Source organism: Pan troglodytes, chromosome 1 (genome assembly GCF_028858775.2).
Source record: "Pan troglodytes isolate AG18354 chromosome 1, NHGRI_mPanTro3-v2.0_pri, whole genome shotgun sequence".
Classification (NCBI taxonomy): domain Eukaryota; kingdom Metazoa; phylum Chordata; class Mammalia; order Primates; family Hominidae; genus Pan; species Pan troglodytes.
Genome location: NC_072398.2, coordinates 206456830 through 206481326, shown reverse-complemented (window position 1 = coordinate 206481326; position 24497 = coordinate 206456830). Strand labels below are relative to the sequence as shown.

General features: G+C 44.1%; 1 protein-coding gene and 1 long non-coding RNA gene across 4 annotated transcripts in view; one reads left to right on the top strand and one right to left on the bottom strand.

Moving 5' to 3' along the window:
- Positions 1–9474, top strand: part of RCAN3 (RCAN family member 3) — a 38604-nt gene extending 29130 nt beyond the window's left edge. For all 3 annotated transcript variants that reach the window (XM_001167487.6, XM_513206.7, XM_001167542.6), the window contains exons 4-5: positions 1522–1693; positions 3533–9474. In XM_001167487.6, coding sequence (XP_001167487.2) covers positions 1522–1693; positions 3533–3717 — 357 coding nt within the window. In that variant the 3' untranslated portion in view covers positions 3718–9474. The remainder of the gene's footprint in view (positions 1–1521; positions 1694–3532) is intronic.
- On the bottom strand, positions 1687–24454 carry LOC107975349 (uncharacterized). Its single transcript, XR_001718824.4, has 4 exons — positions 24242–24454; positions 20320–20480; positions 8242–8310; positions 1687–1899 (listed from the first exon to the last, which is right to left on the bottom strand). It is a non-coding gene; the product is annotated as an uncharacterized LOC107975349 (long non-coding RNA).
- Positions 24455–24497: the final 43 nt, after the last annotated feature.

Genomic DNA, 24497 nt, shown 5'->3' with positions numbered 1-24497 from the left:
ATTTATTAAGCACATTTACCTCCTAACTTTGTTTTGCTGAGAGTAGTAGTTGAAGGAGTTGATTTTTCTGGCAGCTTTGCTCAACTGGGACTCTGCGGGGGTTACGCCCTGACACCCTAGTGTTCGGAAACTAACTTCTCTCTTGTGCATCTAGAATGGTATACATGAAATAAGACATGAAATCCTTGGGAAAACTGAGAAAATGGTCTCTTAAATCATTTCCATAATTCATATGAGGAACCAGGGAGGTCACGGAACTGTACAAAAGGGCTGTCTTCGACTTTGAAATTGCAGAGGACCCTGTAGGGTACCAAAAATTGGCTACGCTTAGTATATTCTAATCCTGCATTGGTGTGACTCTCTGAGAAACCAATTTCTTCTAAGAAGAGTGGGCAAAATCAGGAGATTACTCGTGTATTAAATGCACTGTTTTATTTTCAAAAAAGCATTTTTTTCAGTCTCCCTTACAGATTAAAAAAAAAAAAGGTTTGTTTTCTTGCCTTCCACGTAAAAACCTAAATGAAAGAGATGTCTTGACGTTTCTTGGTAGAGTCTCTTGAGATGGAGTACAAATAAGTCCATATAACCTAATGTCTTCTAAGATTGGAATTTAGTAGTTACTGTCGTTCATTTCTCTCTTCATCCATTTATTTATTTATTTATTATTTTTATTTTTTTATTTTTTGAGATGGAGTCTCACTCTGTCACCCAGGCTGGAGTGCAGTGATGCAATCTCAGCTCACCACAACCTCCGCCTCCCAGGTTCAAGTGATTCTCCTGCCTCCGCCTCCCAAGTAGCTGGGACTACAGGCATGTGCCACCACACCCGGCTAATTTTTGTATTTTTAGTAGAGATAGAGTTTCACCATGTTGGCCAGGCTGATCTCAAACTCCTGACCTCAGGTGATCCACCCGCCTCGGCCTCCCAAAGTGCTGGGATTACAGGCGTGAGCCACCACACCTGGCCCATCCATTTATTTTTTATTCAGTTAATATTCATGAAGCACCTACTATGTGTGGCCATGTGCTGTACACTGAGTGGCCAGTGGTGAGCCAAACAGACCCAGTCCCACCCTTTTGGAGATTATAGACTGTTTACAAGAAATAGGCCAGGCACGGTGGCTCACACCTGTAATCCCAGCACTTTGGGAGGCCAAGGTGGGCGGATCATGAAGTCAGGAGATCGAGACCATCCTGGCTAACACAGTGCAACCCCGTCTCTACTAAAAATATAAAAACAAAATTAGCCGGGCGTGGTGACATGCACCTGTAGTCCCAGCTACTCAGGAGGCTGAGGCAGGAGAATGGCGTGAACCCGGGGGGTGGAGTTTGCAGTGAGCTGAGATTGGACCACTGCACTCCAGCTTGGGTGACAAAGTGAGACTCCGTCTCAAAAAAAAAAAAAAAAAAAAAAGAAATGTTTAATTTTCTACAAAAAGATGGAACAGTCAACATAAAGGTGAAAATGAAGAAAACATAGCCCGGTTTGCAAACTGGCTTTGAGCGTCTCGCTTCCTGCAGGTGCAGATGTCCGGCGAAGTGCGGGACAAGTCCTATCTCCTGCCGCCCCAGCCTGTCAAGCAGTTCCTCATCTCCCCTCCAGCCTCTCCCCCGGTGGGGTGGAAGCAGAGCGAAGATGCGATGCCTGTTATAAATTATGATTTACTCTGTGCTGTTTCCAAATTGGGACCAGGTAATAAACTTCTATTTTTCCTCTTTTCTTCCCCAAGAAACTTTTGTATTGAAGATCGTATTCAGCAATGTGCATTGTGGCAGTATGATTAGAGCAGAGGATAAGGTCAAACACACCTGGGTTCAGATTCCAGCTGTGACATCTGCTTGCTCTGTGATCTTGAACAAGTTACTTAGCCTCCATTTTCTGAGCTTCTGCTTTTCCATCTATAAAGCAGGGAGAATCATATGCACCATTCAGTGTGGTTATAAGTACTAAATGAGGGCCAGGTGTGGTGGCCCACGCCTGTAATCCTAGCACTTTGGGAGGCTAGGGTGGGCAGATTGCTTGAGGTCAGGAGTTCGAGACCAATCTGGCCAACGTGGGGAAACCCCGTCTCTACTAAAATACAAAAAATTAGCTAGGCATGGTGGCATATGCCTGTAGTCCCAGCTACTTGGGAGGCTGAGGCAGGAGAATTGCTTGAACCCGAGAGGCGGAGGATGCAGTGAGCCAAGATTGTACCACTGTACTCCAGCCTAGGCAATGAAGCAAGACTCCGTCTCCAAAAAAGTAAAAATAAAAAATTAAGTATTAAATGATGTATAGATAATACTCAATAAATGTAACTAATTTTTACTACTACAGATTTTGCTAGTACTTGATAGGCAGTTAGTGAATATGAGGTGCCTTCTCTCCCCAGCCCCACCAAGTATCAGACAAACAACAACTACTTTGAATATATTACAAGGAATCGGTGGTGATATCATCTCACTCCTTCAATATTTTTGTCATTTCTTTTTCATTTCCTTTTTCCTTCTCTTTACTTTCTCTACCTCTCTTCCTTTTAAAATCATATAAGAAACCGATGTGATGCTGGTTCAGACAGTTGTCCACCCAAGACAGAGTTATGTCTCTTGTAGGGGAATAAAAGAGGCATTTTGAGGAAGAAGTGATTCAGTGCTGTTTTTAGACGTTAGAGCTGTGTCTTAGATATCCAAGGTCCTATAATCAAGGGAGTGCCTGTGCTGCCTGGATCCTTACAAGTATCTCCCAAACTGAAACCATTATGAAGTCAGAGTCACTTGGCTGGGTGCGGTGGCTCACATCTGTAATCCCAGCACTTTGGGAGGCCAAAACAGGCAGATCACCTGGGGTCAGGAGTTCGAGACCAGCCTGGCCAACATGATAAAAACCCCGTCTCTACTAAAAATACAAAAACAAATTAGCCGGGCGTGGTAGCGGGCGCCTGTAGTCCCAGCTACTCGGGAGGCTGAGGCAGGAGAATGGCGTGAACCTGGGAGGTGGAGCTTGCAGTGAGCCAAGGTCACACCACTGCACTCCAGCCTGGGCGACAGAGCAAGACTCCATCTCAAAAAAAAGAAAAAAAAAAACCAACTCGACTAAAAATACAAAAATTAGCTGGGCGTGGTGGCACACACCTGTAGTCCCAACTACTCGGGAGGCTAAGGCAGGAGAATCGCTTGAACCCGGGAGGCAGAAGTTGGAGTGAGCCGAGATCGTGCCACTGCACTCCAGCCTGGCCGACAGAGCGAGACTCCATCTCAAATAAATAAATAAATAAATAAAACAGATTAACTCATATTATTCATAAAACAATAATTAGCATTTGCATTTTAACTCCAAGACCTCAGTACTGAAACAACATTTTATACGAGCCTTAAAGTATCAAATCTTTAGCACCAAAACAAGATAAAATACTCTGACATAGTATTTAAAGATTTAAAAAACAAGAATCACGCATTAAAATAGGAGTAGAACAAAAAGTTGCAAGGGACAAAAGAGTTCTTTTTGCTGGAAGTGATGCTTTTGTCATGGTTATTTTGTTTGCCTCTGCAGGAGAGAAATATGAACTTCACGCGGGAACAGAGTCGACACCCAGCGTGGTGGTTCATGTCTGTGAAAGTGAAACTGAAGAGGAAGAAGAGACAAAAAACCCCAAACAGAAAATTGCCCAGACGAGGCGCCCCGACCCTCCGACCGCAGCGTTGAATGAGCCCCAGACCTTTGATTGCGCGCTGTGAGGCCCTTGGTTGTGGTGCGAGGCGGCTGCCCTGGTGGGCTCCGGCCATGGCGCTCTGTGCCTGCGGCCGATGCGTTGCTGCGAACAGCATAGGTGAGACTCTGCAGAGTGAGGTATAGGTCTTCTCACCACGCCTGTACTGCAGACACGGTCGTGTAGAGTAGCAGCTGATTTGACCTGTCCCAGATTTTAAGTGATATTCCAAAAGGGACTTTACATTAAAGGAGAAGCCCCCAAGATGTGGCCACCCTTAACCATTTTTAAATAGTAACAAATTAGGAAAACAGCTTCCCTCCCCTCCAGCCATGTAAGTCCTCCTGATTCTGTATCACATGAGACACCAAAAACTGGAAATGTAGTCACACCCAGTACAGTACCATTTTTATGAATTTAAAAATAGTCATAATTTTAATTGTTTGTGCGTATTTTTCTACTGGTATAAACAGCTTCTAATTAATAAATCGATCAAAGGTTGTTACTCAGTATACATGAAATTTTTTGCAGGAAAAGAAACCAGAAATACAGAATAATTCATAGAAATCATGGTTCTCAAGTATTTGTTCAATTAGCTTTGGGGAAGAAATGCCAAATCCGCTTTGAGGATGAGTCTTACGACACAGATCCACCCACATGTTGCTCTTATCTGGAATTTGGGACAAAGCAATGCACAGGCCCTCATTCCTGATGTGGCGCCCTCCAGACATGGCTGCCCAGGAAGGACGGCCACTTTAGAAGTGGGACGTATCACCAGTAAGCTTGAATGATTAGGATCGCAGGTAGCTACTGCATTCTGCCGTTCGTGACCGTGTTCTAGCCTGTAGACCACCCAGCTACCTTCATTCACCAGTTTTTATCCTTCACCTTTTCCAGTATCGTGTTAACCACTAGTTCTTGAGTTTTTTGGCTATGATGTGTATGTTTATGTATGTCATTCATGGACTTTCAACTAGAAAAGGTAATGATAAGGTTTTCTGAAGACCATTTGTAAATTGTCCATTTAACCATTTTTCAGCTTGCTTTGAAACAAAAGTCACACCTACTATTTTTCTATGAATTAGGGAATGAGGGGGAGATCATTCAGTTTTACTTTTCTTTTTGTTGAAATTTTGTACCCGGATTGCAGTTGGCACTTTTCCTAAAACAGAATTGTTTCCCACTTACTTAGGTGTCAGAATGTACATTTGAACTTCCCTAAGAAGCAGCAGGATCTTTTTAACTCTCTCTGGTCTGTTTAGACTTTGAAGTCCCTTCTGTAGAAAAGTCTCATAACTGAGAAGAAGGGTCTGTTTTGGGCCGGGTGGGTCTGCTGGCCTCCACTCACTGTGCTGTTTCCTTTGAGTGGCACACTTGGGAAGCTCCGGGGCATGTGAAGGAGCTGCAAACATGAGAACTCATGAACCAAGGCGGCTGCCACCAGGAAGGAACAGAACGCAGGCATTCAACCATGACGTCTGCACAGTGTTAGTAACATGTCATTGTGGTTTCGTTCTCACTGTGGTAAAATTTATTTCTGAGCACTTAAACTGTGTTGCATACCCCTAATTTTTTTTTTCTGTATCTTCCTTGCCCTCAAATACTCCGAGGTGATAAACTGTTCCATTTGTAGCCAACTACCACTGCTAGGCCTCAATGTAAATTCAGTTGAAATTTGCAATTCTATCAGCAATTTAATGTATTGAATTCAGATCATCATTTGTCATTTTAACCGACAACCACCCAATAAATTTACTCTGCAGTTCTGAACTCAGCATTGTGCCCATTTTTTATTGCAAGATGGACCCTGTATGTCAGGAGACATGTATTATCAACAATTGGGAATTTTTTGAATTTCCTTTTAGGTAATATTGATTCACTGTAATTTTCTAAGTAAGTGATCAAAACCCATGAGACTTTGTTATTTGGCTTGGCTTTCATTCTCTGCCTGCCCATTAAAGAATATTCTATTCCTAACACATAAAACATTTTACAGTCAAGCAGTGCAAATTACAGTGCTTTTCTATTTTTTTTTTGAGAGCCTTGAATAAATTGAAGAAAACTTTAAACCAAAATTAGAGATGAGTCATTTAAGCTTTTCTGAATGGAAAGTATTAATATTTTCATTTTTCTAGTATAATATAATAAAATGAATTTTTTTAAAAACGCTACTAAGTACCCATCAACTTTTTCATATTGTGAAATGAACCAGGATCTTAACAGGTACTATCATCTCTGTCCTTTTTTGGCTGTTTAATATCTAGTTCATGTAACAAATTTACAAGAGATAAGTCTCATGGTTTTTTTTTTTCCTTTTAATAGGCTTTTCTGCAATTTTTTTGAAATTGAGTTATTACTTGGATTTAACCCTGATAGGCCAGGTGTGGTGGCTCACACCATAATCCCAGCACTTTGGGAGGCCAAGGTGGGTGGATCCACCTGAGGTCAGGAGTTCAAGACCAGCCTGACCAACATGGTGAAATCCCGTCTCTACTTAAAAAATACAAAATTAGCCTGGCATGGTGGCACATGCCTGTAATCCCAGCTACTTGGGAGGCTGAGGCAGGAGAATTTCCTGAACCGGGAGACGGAGGTTGCGGTGAGCCGAGATCACGCCATTGCACTCCAGCCTCGGCAACAAGAGCGAAACTCCGTCTCAAAAAAAAGATTTAACCCTGATTGATAGTATAGTAGCCATGTTTTCTTTAGAAATCATAACCTCTTCATGGGAATCAACCTATGTTGAAAATTGTGAGGAAAGATAATGGTGCTTTGTGTTGGGAAAAAAACATTTGTGAAGGATTAGAAAACCGTAACACTTAACAAGGATAGTCACAGAACCTACGCTGCATTGGCTCTTAGGTTCTAGATTTTTGTAGCACACCCACCTGATGAAACCAAAGACAAATCCATGTAAAAAGTGTTCTAGTGAGCATCTCTGAGGTTTAAGGTACTAAGAGGCAGAAGTGGATAGGAACAGTTCCATTGCCTTCGAGAACTAAAACTCAGCTGGAAAGCAAATTAGTCTTTTCACATTCTGCTTCTTCAAAATGTTATACTCAAAAACATACCAGTAATTAAGAACCAAAGCAAAGCTTCAAGGAACTTTTAAGTTCAACATAAAGGTTTAAATAAAATATTTTTTATTTTTATTTATTTATTTATTTATTTTGAGACAGAGTCTCACTCTGTCGCCCAGGCTGGAGTGCAGCCGCGTGATCTCGGCTCACTGCAAGCTCCGCCTTCTGGGTTCACGCCATTCTCCTGCCTCAGCCTCCCAAGTAGCTGGGACTACAGGCGCCCGCTCCCACGCCCGGCTAATTTTTTTTTTTTTTTTAAGTAGAGACGGGGTTTCACCACGTTAGCCAGGATGGTCTCGATCTCCTGACCTAGTGATCCGCCTGCCTTGGCCTCCCAAAGTGCTGGGATTAACCAGGCGTGAGCCACTGCGCCCGGCCTTAAATAAAATATTGTAGTCATTTATGGTGTGTTTGAATTGAAGAGATACCAGGAGATAGAGGTGAAGTGCAGTACTTTTATTCTTTAAGATATAGTCTTTAGCCAGGTGCAGTGGTGTGTGCCTGTAGTCTCAGCTATTTGAGAGGCTGAGGTGAGAGGATCACTTCAGTTCAGGAGTTCAAGACCAGCCTGGGCAACATAGCAAGTCCCTGGCTCAAAAAAAAAAAAGTTTCCCATTCATATTAACTCCATCTTTTAAAAATGTCATGATTACAAAGTGAAAAGATTTGGCTTTCTTAGAGGCTCAATCACAGAGGTGAAAGTGACCTTGGAAATCATATACTCTATCCCCATGTTACACAGATTAGAAAAACTGAGGTTATGGCACTGACTTAGGCACCCCCAGCAAGGCAACCCAGGGACTACAACTGGCAATCCCAACTCCTGGGCTAGGGCTTTTTCTACCTTTTTTTGCATTGGCCTCTTAAAGAGGCAATGAATACTAATTCCTGGCATCAGGAAAAAAAAAAAAAGGCATGAGGTGGGAGGATTCTTTTTTCCCTGATGGGAAACAGTGAATAAGAAAAATCTCATCATTTGATGGAAGAGGTGACTTAATAATTTTAGTTAATGAATTTGATGTCCCATGTTTTGTAGTTTTGTTATCATTGAACCATTGGGGCTGGAATCTGCCTAAATAATTTTATCTTGGTAGCCAGCAATTATGTTGGTATTTTATGTGGGCCTTCCCAGATTTTCATATTAATGAAATGACTAATAGTAGTCGTACTTAAGAGGTAACTCTCCTAAAGCAGAATGAGATCTAATATGTTGTGGAAATAAAAGAGTTTGCAGTGGAATGATACTCTCACTCCGTGCTTGCAAAATTGAGTTCTATTCGGAACTGCTATGACTGGCCTATTCAAGGCTTCATATTTTTATACAGACTATTTCACAGACCATAGATTTATTTTAAAAGGGAAAATCTCACACATAATTAAGCAGTGGAAAATGTGCTCAATGCTATGGTGCGTCAGGCCCTCTGTCTACCAGGTTTCTCCCCTTTCTGCAGAGCTGTGGACCCCGTACGTACCAAACAGGTGAACTTGGTCCATCTTTCCTTCTTCCTTTTTTTGCACATTTGCATTTATATCTTCCTGTACTAAAAGAAACAAATTATTTATAATTGGGGTGACAATATAAAGGAACAAAAGATGGGGCAATAGTTGCTTCCTAGCTGGAGCTGTAAGTCCATGTTACAGAAACTCACTATTTAAAAAGTTTTAAAAGATTTATGAACCTTGTCGTACAATTCGCTGAATACTTATTTGTCTTTTAAACTCCCCTCGGTGTATGGATCATCTTCGTCAGAATGCCATTGTTTCATTGTGAATCAGGGGAAAATGTTAATCATTTGGAGACTGTTTTCTTATTACCAAATGTACAATCCATAAGACAACTGAAAGCAACAACTGCTGGGTTCACTGACAAAGATTATAAAAATCATCACGTTCGAAGTAGAGTTTTTAGCCAAGGTCAAGAACTAACCTGGGGCTGAGTCAGCGTCTCTACCCACTTAAATAACAGCGTAAAGATCTTTCACTAAATTCGTTATGTGGTCTGTCTGGATGTAAACCTATATATTTCCTTTTGAAACAGAATCATATCCTGCAGACTCTTGGCACTCCTGCATAGCTTTGACCGAATGTTCACTCTCATCGTAATGGAAGATTTCTATCTATGCAGATAATACATGTTTTTAAATACTGTTTTCTGTTTAGTCCTCAATCTTCCTAACTCAAATTGGGGACTGAGGAGAGAGAAAGGTGGTTACCCCTGTTACTGTGCCATATTCTTCCTGCTGCTTTTCAACCCCATGTGATTGTTGATTGACGGTTCTGCTATAATGTGCGTGCCCTTCAAGTTTCAGAAAACTTTCCCAATCATTTCACTTCAATCTTAATTGAACCCAAGAGTCAAAGTTATTATTTTCTCCGAACGTGTCTGTGATCTTCTGTTATATTTTGGGGCATGTTACCTTTATGGTATATAAGCTGTAGTGCATACTCTTTGTATTGCAAAAAATTGGTCAGTAATTTATGTACATGTATTCCACATTTTAGTGTGCTTGAAGTGACAATCCATAGTTTGTAGTAGTTTGTTATTTGTCAACTTTACCCTGTGTTTTAAGGACATTTAAACATTCCTTGTCCTATCAAGGTGACAAAAGCAGAATGTAATTTTTTTTTGGAAGCTTCGTGATTACCTGTAACAAGTTCTGTTTTTAAAACGAATACAAATAAAGTTAGTAACTATTTTTAAATCAGTCAATTGAATTGAGTTTTTTTGTGTGTAGTATTTTCAATACGCATCACTTACATTTAGCTAATAAGACAGAGAAGTGCAATATTGTGTTTGTTCCTTTCACAAGAGTCCTGTTGAACATTAATGCCGTGCAGTGCCAGAGTTCAAGGTGGTGAGTCACTGCTCACTCTGTAAATAACCACTGCACTTTCAGCTCTTCCCCAAGAAACCTTTTACCCTGGTTTCCCCTTTGGTTAAAAATGATTTATTCCTGGTAAAGACTTACTTTTTGTCTTGGTTAAAAAAAAAAAAATCTCCAAAATGTGGAACTATAAATGACAGTAGAGGTTATCTAGTGCAGTGGGATTTCGAATACTTATTTTTAAGCCACAGGACTCTGCTCTTTGTTCAAATGAAATCTTACACAAAGCCAATGTAAAACTATTATAAAAAGGAAAGGTAAACAAAGCTGCTCCTTTTCAAGGGGCTGGGGGAGGAATGGGGACCTGAGTTCAACCCCTGTGAGAGCTCAGCAGAACAGACCCAGACACACCCCTCTATTGCCCCTGCCTCCCTCCACTTCCTCCTCCATCCCCACCCCACCCCCAACACACCTTTACAAGAAAGTGGCCCCAGAGGCATTGCCAAATGCACACATCTGGATGGTCATGGACCTGGGACTAGAACCCATTTCTTGACATTCTTTCTACCACACTCCACTACTTTGTTACACCAAAATCTAATTTTTCTGGATAAATGTATCTGGATTCAAAGGTTCTTGATATTGTTTTGTTTTTGAGACAAGGTCTTGCTCTGTCGCCTAGGCTGGAGTGCAGTGGCATGAACACAGTTCACTGCAGCCCCAACCTCCCAACTCAGTCTCCGAAGTAGCTAGGATGACAAGTGTGCACCACCACACCCGGCTAATTTTTGTATTTTCTGTGGAGACAGGGTTTCCCTATGTTGCCCAGGCTGGTCTCTAATTCCTGATCTCAGGCGGTCCACTTGCCTTGGCCTCCCAAAGTGCTGAGATTACAGGCATGAGCCACCGAACCTGGCCTTTTTTGTTTTTAAAAAACTAAAGTGGAGTCGCTGAGGACATTTCCACTTTGAAGTTTTTCCAAGCTGTGTTCTGTGGGGCTGCCTCCAGGGGGCGCCATGCTTCCAGGTTCCTGGGGCCTTTCACTCCTGCTTCAACTCTCCTATTATTTGCTATACCTAAAGGTCCTAGCATGTTTTCCACTTGAGCTAAGGATTCCTTGGCTAAAACAGAACATTGGAAAACCACTGCAAAGAACCTAGGACAAAACACACACACACACACACAAACAAATTTTTTTTCTGAGACCAAGTTTCAGTCTGTTGCCTAGGCTGGAGTGCAGTGGCGCAATCTCACCTCACTGCAACCTCTGCCTCCCGGGTTCAAGCAATTCTCCTGCCTCAGCCTCTCGAGTAACTGGGACTGCAGGCGCACGCCATCATGCCTGGCTAATTTTTGTATTTTTAGTAGAAACAAGTTTCATTATGTTGGCCAGGCTGGTCTTGAACTCCTGACCTCAGGTGATCCATCCACCTCAGCCTCCCAAAGTGCTGGGATTACAGGCACGAGCCACTGCACCCGGCCAAAAACAAAATTTTTAACGCAGAGTAGGAAATACAAGAATCAAGATTTAAGTAATTTACCTAATAGACTGGCTTCAAGTTAAACGCATACAATGTATGTATCAGAGTCCTATTATCACTGAGAAGTATGTTTAAAGGGCAGGAGTGAGCCACCACTATGTTCCTGCCCCTCAATGAACACATTAAAATGTTCTAATCTAGAAGAAGAAAAGATTAAAATTCTTGCACACACAGGAAAGATCTCATCTTGCCAAGCTTCCCCGGGTCTTCTGAGACATAGAAAGTATAAATGTAAGCAATTTGTAGATTAGGTATTTCAGTAAGGTATTTCAAAGTACGTTACTTGGGAAAAGTTTGTGGTCCGAAATGTTTGGAAAAGTTAAATGCTGAAAATTAAAAGTTAAAGACCTAAATCTAGAATGTAAAATTACTAATAGAATAAATTGTGGGAGAATATCATTGTGACCTAGAGGCAGGGAGAGACTTCATAAAACTTTAAAAGCATAAGCTATAAGGTAAGATTTCTAATTGGTTACATCAAAATCAATGATTCATGTTCAATGAAGAATGCCATGAAAATGTTCACACAATAGGGAGAAATATTTGCAGTCCTGATGTTACCGGAAAGGGCCCTGATCCAGACCCCTACAGGGCGTTTTTAGATCTCATGCAAGAAAGAATTCGGAATGAGTCCACAGAGTAGAGTGAAAGCAAGTTTATTTTATTTATTTTTATTTTTTTGAGACGGAGTTTCGCTCTTGTTGCCAAGGCTGGAGTGCAATGGTGTGATCTCGGCTCACTGCAACCTCCGCCTCCCAGGTTCAAGCGATTCTCCTGCTCAGCCCCCCCGAATAGCTAGGATTACAGGCATGCGCCACCACGCCCGGCTAATTTTGTATTTTTAGTACAGACGGGGTTTCTCCATGTTGGTCAGGCTGGTCTCGCACTCTGGACCTCAGGTGATCCACCCACCTCAGCCTCCCAAAGTGCTGGGATTACAGGCGTGAGCCACCGTGCCTAGCTGAGTAAAAGCAAGTTTATTAAGAAAGTAAAGGAATGGGCCAGGCATGGTGGCTCACGCCTGTAATCCTAGCACTTTGGGAAGCTGAGGCAGGTGGATCATTTGAGGTCAGGAGTTCGAGACCAGCCTGGCCAACATGATGAAACTCCGTCTCTACTAAAAATACAAAAATTAGCCAGGCGTGGTGGTGCGCACCTGTAGTCCCAGCTACCTGGGAGGCTGAGACAGAATCGCTTGAACCCAGGAGGCGGAGGTTGCAGTGAGCCGAGATTGTGCCACTGCACTCCAGCCTGGATGACAGAGTGAAACTGTGTCTCAAGTAAAAGAAAAGAAAAGAAAGTAAAGGAGTGAAAGAATAGATACTCCATAAACAGAGTAGGGCGTTCCCAAAAGCACAAGGGGGAACGTGCCTGCCTAAGATACAATGCTTGTTTATATATAAGATAAAGCAAAAATCATGGCAGAGATGTGCTCTACTACAAAGGTTTGTGACAAAGGACTGTTAATCTTTGCGTAACTGCTGTCTTCCACAAGCATCTATATTATTATCTTTAAAGCGAAACATATTCTTAAACTAAAAATGCTTTTGTTCTTAAGATATTGGGACATCAGGACATTTCCTGGGTCTATTATTTCCCATTAACATTAACATTATTAACTTGTACCCTTAACTGTAAATATCCTGTGACTAAGTACACCTAACCTCCTAGGAATGCAGTCCAGTAGGTCTCAGCCTCATTTTACTGAGCCCCTATTCAAGATGGAGTCACCCTGGTTTGAACACCTCTGACACTAACACAGGGGAAATAACTATAAAATGCAAAGAGATTCTGCAAATTGACAAGGAAAAGCAGCCCAATAGAAAAATAGGCTACAGGATATGAAAAGTAATTGACAGAAAAGGAAAACAATGAGCCTATGAAGAAATACTAAAACCTAGTAATCAGATAAAGTGCAAATTAAAATGACAAGATGCCATTTATACCTATTGGAATCTCAAAAATGTAAAAGCAATTAATGCCAAGTATAGCCAGAGGGAGGGCATATAGGAAATCTGATATAAAACTGGTGGAAGTATAGACTAGTTTAGTCATTCTGAAGAACAAACTGGCAGTCCTTGGTCATCTAAGTAAGAACAAAATCTCTGACTCTGCAGTTCTGCTCCTGGAGATAGATGAGACACAGAGAGAGATGTCCCAAGAATATCCCAAAGGGATTCTCACACAGGGCCATAAAGAGCTATGTTGAGGATGTTCATTGCACCATTATTTATGGAGACAAACTGGTATTTGCAAATGGAAAATGAACACTATGGAGAACCATGCAGCAAGAGTAGCCATATACACAGCCACATGGATATATCTTGAAAACAGCTGAGTGCCAAAAGGAGGAAGATGTATCTAACATTTGCATTATGTGAAGTACCACACAAAGACAGTAATGCACTTTGCAAGAATACATACAAATAAAACGATACACATTAAACATATATCTCCAAACATAAGAGGAATCTTGCACAGATCAAGGATAATGTGCAAGATAATTGCACACTGATCAAGGATAATTGCAAGATAATTGATTAAGGATAATTGAGAAGTCTGATTTACTATGAGACTTTATATCACCTTTTGATAGACTTTAAAGGGTTAACAGATTCTTTTTTACTTTACTACATTATGTAGATGAAGATTCTTTATTAAATGTACTCCCATATGGATGGAAAAAAATATACTGTATCATTCATTCTTCTCTGAGCTACAAATGAAGAGCGTTGCATGTAGTTTGACTCTAGATTCACCATTTCCTTTTGGTTCAAAGAAGTAATCAGGTTAATTCGTGGCCTGGTGCTATCTTTCTTAAATATCTTTTGAATAATTGAGATCTTTGATGGGAAATTATACAGTATTCTGTCCTGAGAGATTTGACCAGGCTCCTTCCCCCAAAGGAGGAAATTAAACCAAAAATGATTTCTCAGAAATTGCCTGAGTAAGCCCTGTGAATGAAAGGTCTTTTATGGACTAAATGGACTAGCCTCCTCTGACTTATTTCCTTGATAACTTCAGTTACTTGGCAGGCTATTTATTCTATCCCATTAGATATTTCTAACAACTGTTGGAAAGTCTAGAATGGAGATTTGTCTCCTTTGCAAATGAGAAGCAGCCCTTGGGCATCCTGCTAATCCTAGATACTGTATACTAATGACTTCTATTGTGAAAGGGTACAGAGCTGTCCTCCTGCTCAGTTCCTGTCTCCAGATGTCTCCAATTATATGAATTGAACACTTTAAGGTATGTTTTCCTGGAGAGAAGTTAACTAGTTGTTCATGCTAGAGAAAAAGGAGACAGTTAAACTGCAGGTTTAATAAAAATCCATTAAGGGGTGTATTAGTTATCTATTGCTGCACAACACATTATCCCAAAATTTAGCAGCCTAAAACAAGAAAACATTATCTCACAGTTTCTGAGGATCAGGAATCTGGGAGTGGCTAAGCTGGACAGTGGTGGCTCAGGGTCTCTCAGAGGTTGCCATCAAGTCATCAGCAAGGCTGTGATAAGGACAGGAGGCAGAGAAATTCTAGGCTGAAAAGGACAGGGACCCTGGCAAAGCTCCACCCTCAAGCCTGGAAACATGGCCCAAACTTAGAAAATCCCTGTATTCCCATTCAAATGTTGCCCTTTCCAAAACCACCCCTGGCCCACCCAATCCCCATCCTGTACCCATAAAAACCCCAGGCTCCACTGGCAGAGAGCAGAGAAGGGGAGAAGAGAAGAAGCAGCTGGATGTCAGAGAGAAGCAGCTTGACTTCAGAGGGACGGCTTGACAGTGGGACTTTGGAGAAAAGTCAGATTGGAGATGGCCAGACTTCAGGGGAAGACCACCGCCCCGCTCCATCCCCTTTCCAGCTTTCCTTCCATCTGAGAGCCACTTCTGGCAGCAATAAAATCCCCTGCACTTACTATCCTTCAATTCGTTCATGTGACCTGATTTTTTTCTGGATCCAGACAAGAGCCTGGGATACAGAAGGCTGTCACACTGACCCTCTGCCCTCGCTGGTGGAAAGCAACCACCTCACAAGAAAAGGCGGAGAGAGGGCCCAGTGAGGTGTTTAACACTTAAGCCGTCTGTGAATGGCAAAAGCTAAAAGAGGGTTCACTGTAGGCCGGTTGCGGTGGCTCACGCCTGTAATCCCAGCACTTTGGGAGGCTGAGGCAGGCAGATCACGAGGTCAAGAGATCGAGACCATCCTGGCCAACATGGTGAAACCCCGTCTGTACTAAAAATATAAAAATTAGCCGGGCGTGGTGGCATGCGCTTGTAATCCCAGCTACTCAGGAGGCTGAGGTAGGAGAATCGCTTGAACCCAGGAGGCAGAGGTTGCAGTGAGCAGAGATCACACCACTGCACTCTAGCCTGGTGAGAGAGCGAGACTTTGTCTCAAAATAAATAAATAAATAAATAATTTTTAAAAAGAGTGTTCACTGTAACACTCCTCCAGTCTCTTGGGGGGGGGTGGTCACAGGTACTCCCCTCTACATGCTGCCATGGGAGTTTTGCTCCTACCAGTGCCCAAAAGCACTCGCCCCGGCTCCTGCACCTGTTCACCTGTGCTCCCCATCCCACGAGGGGTTGAGAACTGTGGGATAAGTAAGTGAGGCACCCCTGTCGCAAGGCTCACAAAGAGGTCAAGGGAAATTTCCTGTTTCAGCTGGACAGTCTGCTTCCCTGCTCACTCACATGGCTGTTGGCAGGAGGCTTCAGTTCCTCGCCACAGGGGCCTCTCCAGAAGCCTGCTCACAGGACATGGATGCTGGCTTCCCCCGAGCGAGTGATCAGAGAGAGAGAAAGAGAGAGAGCCCAAGATGGAAGTCTTTTTATAACCTAATCTCAGAAATGACAGACCATCACTTCTGCCATATGGTATTGGTCATAGACCAACCTGGTACAATGTAGTAGGAGAAAAAGGGGGCTAAAGTAGAGAGGAAAATGTATAGCTCTAAATGCTTCTGTTAAGAGCTTAGAAGGGCATAGGGTAAGGACTCTTTCTTCATCTCTCAGCTGTCTTTGTCTCTACCTCTCTTTGTGTGTCCACCAAATCCTTCTTACTGCAAAAAGGACATCCCCTCGCAGCAGAGAACATGGTAGCCAACAACTCAGGTGGAAGGAGAGCTTTCTGTGATTCCATACTGCAGTGGGATTCTCATTGGCCAGATTGGGTTGCCTTTCCATCCCTGAGGCCAGATGGGCAAGGCTTTTACCCGAGAAAGGGAAATGAAAGCAGGGCAGACAAAAATAAAATAGCTATCACAGTGAACTTCAATCACAGTAAACTTCAATATCTGAAGAAACTTTATAAAGACCAAAAGGGGAGAGTATTTTATTCATTGGTGAATTAGTCCGAGTTTAGAGACCTAATAAGTAAGCACTGATTTTTATCTGGTCTTCATTTTTTTCACCACTCAATTCTGATTCCAGGCAAGATACGAGAAGTAAATTTTAAGCATGTTTGATAAATATACCCAAAGTAAGTTCTGGTATAGAGAGTTTCAGACAGAGAGCTTTTATGATATTTACCACAGAGCTTCCTTATGTTCTTGATGTTGAATGTGAAACAAAACAATTATCCCAGTCTTCCACGTCATAAGAAGAGACATATCATACATGCCAATATACATAAAGAACAGTATTTTATCATTACTCTAAATTTTTAATAGGGTTAGCCACTTATATTTTGGTTTTGTGCCATTTCCCTATTTAAGCACCTGAAGATCCAAGAAAGGAAATAATTTCATAACATGTGTTTATTTAGATTTTCTGACTTTATAAATAAAAGATGCTGGGCGCAGTGGCTCACGCCTGTAATCCCCACACTTTGGAAGGCTGAGGCAGGCAAATCACCTGAGGTCAGGAGTTCGAGACCAGCCTGGCCAACATGTTGAAACCCCTTCTCTACTAAAAATACAAAAACTAGCTGGGCATAGTGGCAGCCACTTCTAATCCCAGCTACTTGGGAGGTTGAGGCATGAGAATTGCTGGAACCCAGGAGGTGGAGGTTGCAGTGAGCTGAGACTGTGCCATTGCACTCCAGCCTGGATGACAGAGCAAGACTCTGTCTCCAAAAAAAAAAAAAAAAAAAAAAATCACTGAAGGAATTCTGTGTTTAAAAATGTAGTTTTCACATAGTTTAGGAAGTAGAAAACATACAGGGGAAATCTCACAGTGGATGGTAAAACACACGGAAGAATGTGAAACCTGGCACACTGGGGAGGAGAGAGGTCTGGTAAGGGAACAAACACATAAGAAAAAAGCAGAGAATGCAGCCTCTGCGTCTCTCGCAGAGCCCAGCTCAGCGCCTTGCCCACTTAAGCTCTCAGGAAGTGTTTACTCAAATGAACTCACATGTGGCTAACTGAGCGAACACCTGTATATCCCAGAAAAAGTAACTTCCGGTCCCCATAGAATAAGTTTAATAAAACTCAATCCTATAGCTCAGGAAGAACTTTCTAAAAGCAGGAGAGTGGTTTTCCAAATGCTAGATATTTTTTCAGAAATTGTGTTTTGTTTTTTGTAATTGTGATCATTTGATCACTTGTTAGACAAACCTGATCAGAGTGGTGTTTGTTTGTTTGTTTGTTTGTTTTTGAGACAGGGTCTCGCTCTATCACCCAGGCTGGAGTGCAGTGATGCAATCTTGGCTCACTGCAACCTCTGTCTCCTGGGTCCAAGCGATTCTCATGCTTCAGCCTCCCAAGTAGCTGGGATTACAGGCATATGTCACTATGCCCAGCTAATCTTTGTATTTTTAGTAGAGATGGGGTTTCACCATGTTGGCCAGCCTGTTCTCAAACTCCTGACCTCAAATGATCCACCCACTCAGCTTCCAAAAGTGCTAGGATTACAGGCGTGAGCCACTGCACCTGGTCATGTGATCAGAGATTTTTAATTGCCAGAGATGGCCCATTGGCTCCTTTTGGCTTTTTGCTTTCTTTCTTTCTTCTTTCTTTTTTTATTTGTCTTAAACCAGCCTCAAAGGCCCCACTGTTCTCCTGAAAGGAACTGAGGTGAGGAATCTACCTCCTAAGGCAAATGACCAGAGCAGAGGACAGGATTGACTGGGTTTCCATCACGTTGACATATTGTTATCTTTCATAACTGGGATCCTTTTGGATCATTAACAGTAGCCATGAGGTAGAAGGTGGGACGAGACTCTGGAGGGGGACTTGGACGCCGAACCAAACTGAGGAGTAGTTAAAATAAGGACAGGGCAGAAGCAGCTTTCCATGAGACGTACACCAGTGTTCCATGTCAGCTTACACAACATCCAGGAGTTACCTCCCCTTTCCATGGCAATGACCCAAAAACCCAGAAGTTACTACTCTTTTCCTAGAAATTTCTTCATAAACCATCCCTTAATCTGTATGCAATTAAAAGTAAGTATAAATGGCCAGGCGCAGTGGCTCACGCCTCTAATCCCAGCACTTTGGGTGCCAGCCCTTGAGCAAGCCATTCCCTCTCTATGATCTTGGGCTCCTCAGTGGCTCCCAACCCTGGTCACACATTAGCATCACCTGGGCACCTCATAAAAACCCATGACTGGTCTGGCCCCACTGCAGAGCCTCTAGCTCTATGGCTGTAAAGTGCAACCTTAGCAAGAGTTTTCCAAAGTCCCCAAGGGATTCTGAGGGACCACCAGGACGGAGACACCCAGGGCTGGGGGATGTCCGAGTTCACCCAAACTTGGTTTCTCACTCCCTGGATTACCCCATTTCCTGGGCCTTTAGAATTACTGTAAATGCTTTCATTTAACACAATGTCCATCTATAATACTATAATTAATCTTGATATTTGCACAAGGGTGTATGCAAATATCAAGAGTAATTACTCTTTGTGCGTGTGCATGTTTGTGTTGTTGTTGTTGTTTTTGAGACAGAGTCTCGCTCTGTCGCCCATGCTGGAGTGCAGTGTTGTAATCTCTGCTCACTGCAGCCTCCACCTCCCAAGTTCAAGCGATTCTCCTGCCTCAGCCTCCTGAGTAGCTGGGATGACAGGCACCCGCCACCATGCCTGTCTAATTTTTGTATTTTTAGTAGAGACAGGGTTTCACTACGTTGCCTAGGCTGATCTCAGACTCCTGGGTTCAAGTGATCCGCCAGCCTCGACCTCCCTAAGTGCTGGGATTACAGGCGTGAGCCATCATGCCTGGCCTACTCTTTGAAAGTAAGGTTATAAACTCATTCATGCTCCACGCCTTTTGGAGTAGGCAGATATCACTATCCCAGCTTCCCTTTATTTTTCTCCAGAGCACTTATTACTTTCCAACATGCCATATCATTGGCTTGTTTATTTATTTATTTGAGACAGGATCTCACTCTGTCACGCAGGCTGGAGGGCAGTGGCACAATCACAGGTCACTGCAGCCTCAAACTCCCAGGCTCAAGTGATCCTCCCACCTCAGCCTCCTGAGTAGCCAGGACGACAGGCGTGTGTCACTACGTCAGTCTAATTTTTGTATGTTTTGTAGAGGCAGGGTCTCTCCATGTTGCCCAGCCTGGTCTTGAACTCCTGGACTTGAGTGACCCACCCTCCTCAGCCTCCCGAAGTGCTAGGATTACAGGTATGAGCCACGGCACCCAGCCTGGCTTCTTCATTTTTGTTGTTTTTCTCCCATCAGAATGCATGCTTCATCAGAGCAGGAATTGTCATCTCTTTTATTCATCACTGGCACACAGCAGGCTGTTGGTAAATATTCACTGAATGAATGAATTATAGAAGAGGAAACTCATGTCCAGAGAGGTTAGGAGACCTGCCTGAAGTCACACAGCAAGTAAACGGAGTAGCCATTAGATTGTGTCTTCTCTCGGTGTGTGTTTTTTCTGCTCTCACTCTGGGATTCCTAGGGTGACTGTGATAGTAGGATAGACCAAGGAGGTACCAGGGGAGGAGGACTCAGCAGCCGAGATAGCTGCGAATGGGCTGACTGCCACCAGGAGAGCACAGGTTCCTTGCCAAGGTGAGGAGGCGTGGCTTCCGCTGATGGCTGAAGGATTTAAATTAATTTACAGCTTCCTATTTTCATTCTGAGAACAGAAGTTTTTCCCTTGTAATTACCAACAAATGGTTTGCGCTAACACACATTCCTAAAAATGTAGCATAAAAAATGAGGAAGCTGTCAGGTAATGACCTGGGCTGGCTGTTTAAAGGCACACTCACGATTATCAGACTTACCGTGGAACTGGATGAGGCCTCAGAGACAAGGCCGTCCAACCCGTCATTTCACAGATGAGAAAACAGAGGCCCGGGGAGATCAGGTGGCTCGCAAGGAGATCAGACCCCTGACTCTGCCCCCGTCACTCTCTTGTCTTCTCATCCTCCATCGCCAGATGCTCCTAGAGGTAAGATGGGAATTAGACCACAGGCAGGACAGCAGCGCGTGGGAAGGGGCACTGGTTCTCCTCTGCACTTCACGTCCACCCAGCACATGTCCATCTGGGATCAGCCACATGACACACTGCACTACGAGCCCTGTAGGTCATTTAGAACCTTGGCCTGTGTCTTCTGGCCTTTGCTGCTCCCTCTACTCTCTGCCTACTTAGTTGAGAAACAGGGAATAGTTTCAAAATCAATTGGCCTAGGTATGTTTGCCTCCTCTCCCTCTCTCTCTCTCTCTCTCTCTGTACTAGATTAAACAATGTGGACTTGGGTTTCTCTGGACTCATGATTCTCTGTGCTTCGTCTCCTCCCCTGAAATTGCATTCTAATCCCACATGACATTTGGCTGGTTTCCCCAGCAACCATCTCAAAAGCCATAAACAGCAGATTAAGGCTTTGAGGGGAGACATGAAAGACTGGACATGCCTGGCCAGGAGATGAAAACACAGCCGCTCAAAGGCTAGTTTGTAGTTACATCTTCTGCTAATAAGAAAAGGAAGGATAACTGGTTGTCTCTGGGTATTTTCCACGTGGAAGCAGCCGTTTTTTGTTATTTTAAAATCCCCCAGCACCTGAGACTCCATATGGTAACATCCGAAACTGGAGTGGTTTGTTGGGTAATTTTTTCTTTTTTTTTTGACATGGAGTCTCGCTCTGTCACCCAGGCTGGAGTGCAGCGGCGCGATCTCGGCTCACTGCAACCTCTGCCTCCTGGGTTCAAGTGATTCTCCTGCCTCAGCCTCCCGAGTAGCTGGCATCACAGGTGTGCGCCACCATGCCCAGCTATTTTTTTTTTTTTTTGTATTTTTAGTAGAGACAGGGTTTTGCCATGTTGGTCAGGCTGGTCTCGAACTCCTGACCTCAGGTGATCCTCCCACCTTGGCCTCCCAAAGTGCTGGGATGTTGGGTAATTGTATAAGCAATTTTCATTGACTAATAAAACTGATTTATATATAAACATCCTCTTTATTTTAAAAATGAAATATCACCACACTTTTTTTAAAATTCCATTAAATTGCTTTCAAAATCTTTTTTTTTCCCCTTTCTCCTTTTTTATTTTTTTCTTTTTTTGGAGAAAGGGTCTAGCTCTGTCACTCAGGCTGGAGTGCAGTGATGCGATCTCAGCTCACTTCAGTCTCTACCTCCCAGGCCCAAGTGACCCTCCTACCTCAGCCTCCCAAGCAGCTGGGACTATAGCCATGCACCACCATGGCCGGCTAATTTTTAAAATTTGTTTTGTAGAGATGGGACCTTGCCATGTTGCCCTGGTTAGTCTTGAACTCCTGGACTCAAGTGATTCTCCTGCCTCAGCCTCCCAAAGTTCTGGGATTACAGGCGTGTGCCACCGCCCCCAGCCTGTTGCTTTCCTTAATTGCAATGGGAAACCCTCCATGGTTTTCCCTAGTCCTTGGAATAAAATCCTTACTCTGACCTGTAAGACCTTGCATCTGATCTCTGCCTGCCTCTGACCTCATTCTGTCCACTCTCCCTGAAACCATCCCTGGCTTTGGTTGCTATACTGGCCTTAGGATCTTTGCACAAACCAACCTGCTGCTTCCCCCACCCTATCCCACCCTGCTCCCTTCTAGAGTGCTCCCCGGCCCCAGCTCCAGCCCCTCCTCACCTGCCTGCTTGTCCTTTGGGTCTCAGCTCCCCTGTCCTCCCCTGGCAGATAGGTTTCTGTGGGAGCCCCTGCCCTCCCACCCATAATAATCAATGACACCATATTATTATTTCCTTTAGAACTTTTCAGATGGTCTCACTATTTTGCTACCATCTTTTGTGCTTGGGTCATCTGTCCCTTCAACCCCAGCCCCACTGGAAGGTGAGGTCTACAGGGCAGGGAGGGGCCACCACTGACTCTGCCCCACCTTGCAAAGTGCCTGGCCTATAGTGAACACTGTGTAGCACTTAATGAGTGAATATGCAGCGCGATGAAGTCTTTTCATGCTTCTGCCTCCTGGGTTTGGCTGGTGTCTCTGACCCTGGTTATGGGAGGGCTGATGCAAGGAAGAGCTCCCTTCCCAAACCCCTTACTGTCAGTGTGCACAAACTCATTCTGACAGGGCAGGTGTCCTGTGGCTTAGCCAGCCTGGATTAAGGGACAAAGCAGAAGGTGGGCTTGAGCCATAGATAACAGAAGGCTGAAGACTACCAAACCCCACAGAGAAGGACCTAAGACATCAAAGTCCCCCTTCCCAGCTCCTGCCACTTGGCATAATCATTCTCCCACTTACCTGGCACTTCACAAGTGTGATCTCATTTCTAATCCTCACCGCAACTATACTGAAGTATCTTCTCTTCATTTTACAGAAAGAAAGTCTCAGAAACTACTCCCATCTTGCGAATAGTAAGCAGTGGAGCCAGGATTTGAACCTGAGACCATGCACTGGGGGCTCTTGCCCCCACAAACAAACCTGGAAAAGCTTCCAGAAGCATCCTGAAGTGGCCCCCCCCAGTGCCATTTACTGTGGAACTCAGGCCTCAGGGCCAGAGCAGGCTCCCACTGGACTCCTCTCCCCACATTGTGGCCTCTCCCTGTAACCAGGTCTGCCTCCCCCACAACAGGGAAGCTCTTGAAGCCACGGATTAGCGCCATGCTCCTTAAAGACCATACTCAAGTGTCTCAAGTCTTTGATGAGAAAGTAGAATTACAGGATTATACTCTCAATCAATATTTGTTAATACCACCTTGCGGCTGGGCATGGTGGCTCATGCCTGTAATTCCAGTACTTTGGGAGGCCAAGGAGGGAGGATCGCTAGAGCCCAGGAGTTAGAGGCTGCAGTGAGCCGAAATCCTGCCACCGCACTCCAGCTGGGGCGGGAGAGCAAGACCCAGTCTCCATAAAATAAAATGGGTTGGGAGCAGTGGCTCATCCAGCACTTTGAGAGGCCAAGGCTGGTGGATCACTTGAGGTCAAGAGTTCAAGACCATCCTGGCCAACATGGTGAAACCCTGTCCCTACCAAAAAATATATATACATACACACACAAAAAAATTAGCCGGGTGTGGTGGCATGTGCCTGTAATCCCAGCTACTCGGGAGGCTAAGGCAAGAGAATCGCTTGAACCAGGAGGCAGAGGTTGCAGTAAGCCGAGATTGTGCCACCACACTCCAGCCTGGGCTGCAGAGTGAGATCCTGTCTCAAAGATAAATAAATAAATAAATACTACCTTGGAGTTTCCTATAAAAATACGTGTTTTTTTCCTATAAAAATCTTAGTTCTTAGCTGAGGAGAGTTTGAAAGCAACTCACAGGCACTGAGCGGCAAGGCAGTCGGCCCAGATGCAATCACTTTCTGGAAATCAATTGAAAACAGAACCGGGAAACCAGCCTCCACTCCTGATTCTGTTACTAACCTGCGATAAGACTTTGTGCTCACCTTTGCTTCCTGGGCCTCAGCTTCCCTGTTTCTGAAAGAAGAGATCCCCTCTCCGAGGTCTCTTCCCACTTTCTATAAATATTGATTGAGTACCTGCTGCCTGCCAGGGATATCGCCCTGGGCTCCTGGGATACAGCTGGAATCTCGACAGCCTGGGGAGGAAGGAGCCTTTGATCCTACAGCGCCCGAGTTCTTGACACTTGCCGGCTGCCAAGCCTGTTTCCTCCCGGTCTAACGTTCTGTGGTTGTCTGAATCTCCAGCTGCCCCTCGAAACCTTCAATCAGATTAGCGCCGTGCTCCTTTAAAGACCCTACTCAAAGTGCCTGGAGCTCACCTGGGTGTGTTTGTGAGGTTCCCTTCCCTCTCTTTACCCCTCGGAGGAGTCCGACCTGGAAGCCTTCTCTACTGGACTGAGTGCCCGGGAGTGCCAGAGCCAGTCCCAAAAAGGACCCAGGAGCGGGGACACCACGGGGAGGCGCCGCCACTCCAGTGTGAGGGACCCTGGCACCCCCGGCGCGGCCCCCGGCCTCCCCAGGATCACCTGCACGGGGCGGGGCCGGGGGCGGGACGCCCCGGGCTGGGGCGGGATC